At 46.1% G+C, this 4,598-nt stretch overlaps 1 protein-coding gene across 1 annotated transcript; it reads right to left on the reverse strand.

Annotated features, from left to right (window-relative positions):
• Window positions 1-1,152: 1,152 nt before the first annotated feature.
• GINS3 (GINS complex subunit 3 (Psf3 homolog)) lies at window positions 1,153-4,178 on the reverse strand. Its single transcript, XM_009868465.1, is given in 3 exon segments — window positions 1,153-1,298; window positions 1,301-1,370; window positions 3,909-4,178. Coding segments are annotated over 3 exon segments (486 nt in total).
• Window positions 4,179-4,598: the final 420 nt, after the last annotated feature.

Genomic DNA, 4,598 nt, shown 5'->3' on the forward strand with positions numbered 1-4,598 from the left:
AAGCCCCCTAAGATGCAACACCTGCTCCCAAAGGGTTACACCCTGGCGACTGCAGGAACTAAGTCCTGCAGGGCTAACCATCTGTTTTCTGTCTCCACTCCAACAGGACTTCAGATAATCCTGGTTTAACGGCATCCCCACAGGATGGCAACCACTGTGCTGCTGAGCAATTCCCAACGACAGTCGCTCCTGCTGGCAAGAATGGCATTTACCGGGATCATTTTGCCAGGATCAGAAGGAAGGAAGCTCAGTTCACACGCTCTGTTCCTTCCACTACGCAAATCTAGTAATCCAAAGAACTTCTCCTGGGAAAACAGATGCCTCAGAGGCTGATAACGGGGGAAAAACTTCTATTAGAGTTGCTGCTTCTGACCCGGCCCGGGCCAACTCTTCATTGCCTCTTCTCTAAAACAAGCAGAGGAGCTTAATGCCAGTCAGACAGATGCACCCATCGCAGGAGTGCCCCACCTCAGACAAGGACACTCTCCACCCCACGCAGCACTGCACCCACGCGGGCTTAAAGGGAGAGAGCGGACAGGGCCGTGGCTCAGAGGAGGTGGTTTTTTCCCCGGGGCACAAATGCCGGTACAAAAGTCAGCAAAGAAAACCATTCCTGCCTCACAGAGAGTAACCATTCCACCTCCACGTGTAAGAAACGGGAAAAAGCCAATGCAGTTGGTACCACATTTTTTGGCACCTCATCGGGGCTCTCTGAAGAAGGGGGAACCTGGAAACAGCTGTTTCCGGGCAGCTGGAATGGGAACGGTGAGACGAAATACATAGAGTCACATTTTTCCAAACCGATTTGGTATTGTAAATATCAATTTGGAAGATAAAGAATAATGAAAATTTATTATCCCTTTTTAAAAATCCTCTCCTACCGTATCGGGCAGCTAGCAAACACTTTAACCTCAAATCCTCAGGAGTGGTATGAGCAAGCTGTAAAGCTATCCAGCGATGTGATGTGGCTCTATTTTTCACACCTTTGCTGTCCGCCTTTAAGATCTACACTAGCCTAACCCAAAGATGTTACAGAGAACTCCCATTAACGGGCAGGGCACTTGTCCTTCCCCAAAGCCAATTCATCTTTCTCTTCTGTGACAGACAGACTGTAAACCTGTCCTCCACCGTAGCCGCGTGGTTTTTTGGCTTTTAACCTTCCACTTCTGTGAACTTTCTTTTCCCGTAATTCTGGACCAGACTGGAAGCTGTGATTTGAGAGGCCTGTCCCTTTTCCCAGCACTGGAAGTCGTTCAGCCCTTTCTGACCAGCTCGAAATAAGGCTCGCTCCAACTCAAAAAAAACGACGTGTCTTCGTTGTAGGCGTTCTGGGAGGAGTCCATGATGCGACGGAAGCGGCTGATGAACGTCTAAAGAAGATAAGCAGAATTACTGATGGGTAACGCAGCGGCTTCTCCAGCTCAAACGCAAGAGGCCTGAGCTTTCAAGACCAAAAACTCAAAGGCTCTAGCTCACAACTCGCCGAGGGTCTGCGAACACCGGAGCAACTGCTAATCGGGGATACAAAGACAACTGGCCTCCTGCCTGAGCTGGGAGAGCAGGAGCCTGATACACCGGGTGGGAAGCAAGCATGGAATGAGATCTTTGGCTGCTTCCTAACGAGAGGCTTGAGCAGGCGACAAGGTGGAACACAACTGCAATCTGTTCCCTCTCGCTCCACCAGCGGCCATCGCTGTCGAGCGGAGGGTGGGGGGATGAACGCGGCAGCTGCTGCAGGAACAAACAAGCTGTGGTTTGTGAACGACCTGGAAGTTAAGTCAAAGCCGTGGCTGTAAAGCGTCCAGTGCGCTGAAAATATTCTTAACCACTAAAAAAGTAAAAAAAAAAACAAAACCAAACCAAACCGACAACTAATAAATAGCATTTTAAGAAGTTAAGCAACACGACATATTTAAGGATTTTTATTTCCCTGCTTACTTTTGCTTTTGAGAATTAAGAAAAAAAACAAAAAAAAGTAAAAATTCTGAAAACTGTGCTTTGTTATTTCAGAAGCTGATTTCAGAATCATCAGAATTTAGAGATTTACTTAGGAAACAAATATAAAAACTCTCACTTTGGCTTTGCCACCAAATAGTTACACTTCACATCGCCTGAATATTTGGGAGGGGAATGAGTTTTTTTGGTGCTTTGTTCATTTTTCAAATTGGCAAAACTCCCCTCTTGCTTGCTTTCAATAAAGCGAAAGCAGACCTCGCATGCTTTGATCTTTCTGTCAACAAGCAATGCACGCCAATGCGGCTTTTCCCCTAAGATGTCCATTAGCAGAAAGAGAAAAGACAAGGTGTGGTCACCTCCTCAATGCAAAAAAAAAAGCTTTCAGTGGACAACTCCAAGAAAGCAGCAGCGTTTTAAAGCCTCTCTGCATCAGCCCTCATTTAATGAAGAAAGAAAAAAAAAATAAAAAGTCAATAGCAATCATCTCAGACTACTTAGAGAGCTGGCTCAAGAAATCTCAGAGCTGTTAGTGGTTATCTTTAAAAGCTCAAGGAGAGCACAAGTCCGGAACCCGGCAAAGCTGGTATCTTTCTTTTAAAAGAGAGAGAGAGAGGGAGGAAGGAAGAGGCAGGGAATTACAGATCCATCAGTACCGATTCCTGGAAACACACTGGAACATATAAACTACAGATAAACTTCTGCAAGAAAATAGAGGAGAGTAACAGCCAACGTGGACTTGCCAAGGACAAACTCGGGGGGAAAGGGAGGGAAAGGAGCAGAGAGGGGACATTCTTACAAGATTTAGCTAAACCGCCCGTAGGTGGTCACTAAAGACAATTACCCAGAGCTCCCGTCGGGAGCGAGGATACAGAGTGAAGTTCAACAGGCGTCTGTCTGGAACCGAGCGCTGTTTGATATATTAATCAATAAGCTTACTAAAGGGACAGGAATTATGCTTACAAAATTATCAAAAGACACACAAGAGAAGGAGGAGGGATGACCACACGCATGTCGGGGAGAACTTTTAGTTCATAACTAATGAGAAAGATGGCATGAAAACAACGGGATGTAAATTCAGCTGGACTAACGGAAGGTTTTGCATTAAGGAAGAAATAGGGAACCGTACGAATGCAGGAGGGACTGCGTATTGCCCTGTGCCCTCCCACTGCAGGCTGCAAACCAAGCACACACAAACTGCCGCGAAAAACAAGGTGCTGCACCACGATGAGCGAAGAGCATCGCAGCTCGCAGAATTCACACAAGTGGTCGTTTTGTTTTCCTCAGTGTCGCTCCTGAGCGGGAGCCCGAACGCTGCTCAGGGCACCGCACGTCACAGCGGATGCAGATCAACTGGAAAAATACCAGCGGCGCACGAAAAAGGACAAGCAGAGGTTAGAAAGCGTGACCCGCAACGAGACGGCAAATCGGGACGGCTGCAGGAAGGAAGAGAATAATCTATCGTCAGCATTTACTTTGTATGAGGCAAAGAGAGCAGAGCTTATATTGCTGTGCAGGAGCTTTAGTTTAGACATGAGAGGAAACCTTCCAAGCCCAGGATGATGAAGCACTGAAAGAGATCGCCTAGAGCAGCGTGAAGTCTCATTACAGAACTTTAAGAACCGGGTAGAAAAATAGAAATAGCAGAGGATGAATTAATTCTGCCTTGCAGCACGGGCACAGTTAAATAACCTTACATCTCATCTAGTCCTACTTTACAGGGTTTTATATTTACAGTGTGGAAACTCCAAGTTAAAATTACTCTCCTGGATGCACACTCGAGGCTGTCACGCACACTGTACAGCTGTCATAAAAGTCATTGAAGTAGAAATCTATATTCAGTCCAGAAATCACCTGTATTAAACCAGGACATTTTTCCTTAAGGTTGAGGGTCAGCTGGGAACAAGAGGCAGACGGAAAAACCTAAAACCAAATTTCATGCCTTAGTTACTTGCCTGCAGGATAGTCTGAGCGATATCGGGATTCTCTGGATTGTCAAAATTCAGGAGCTGGGAGCCAAACCCGTAGTAGTATGGCCCCATTTTATGCAGATCGACCACGTTGGCATCAGCGCTGAACACCGTCCTCCAGGCTTCCTTGTAAATCTTGGGCAGCTCCACAGAAATTATTCTCCTTTTGCTGTCCTGCAGACCTTTTGCCAGCCACAGAGGTACTTCCAGCTTTGAGCCCTGCATGAAAGAGAAAAACCAAGCTGCCTCCACCATGACAAGGGAGGTGAAGCAGCCCCACAGGCAGGCAGGGAGCTGTTACTCACGCTGAGCCAGCACTACGAAAAGTCAGTTTTGTTTTCAGACAGCGAATGTGACACAGCCCAGACACCCTTCGGAGGTATTAATTATTGCTCCAGTGTTCTGGAAGGGCATTTTTTTACTGAGGCTGTAAGAGCAAATAAACATCAGATTATTAAACACGAGGAAAAAAAAATGCATACAAGCAAAAATTAACTTTTTTAAAAAAGTTTTTTTAAGGCTTTTTTAAAGTTTTTTTTTTCTTAGAGTTTTTTAAGTTTTTTTTTTAAAATAAAGTTTTTTTAAAGCATAGATTTCCTTGCAGTGAATGAGAGGTCCGGGCGGCGGTACCCAGCCCAGGGGAGAACTAGGCGCGGGGGGGTGGGACTACAGCTC

The sequence above is a fragment of the Apaloderma vittatum genome, unplaced genomic scaffold, assembly GCF_000703405.1.
Source record: "Apaloderma vittatum isolate BGI_N311 unplaced genomic scaffold, ASM70340v1 scaffold42310, whole genome shotgun sequence".
Taxonomy (NCBI): domain Eukaryota; kingdom Metazoa; phylum Chordata; class Aves; order Trogoniformes; family Trogonidae; genus Apaloderma; species Apaloderma vittatum.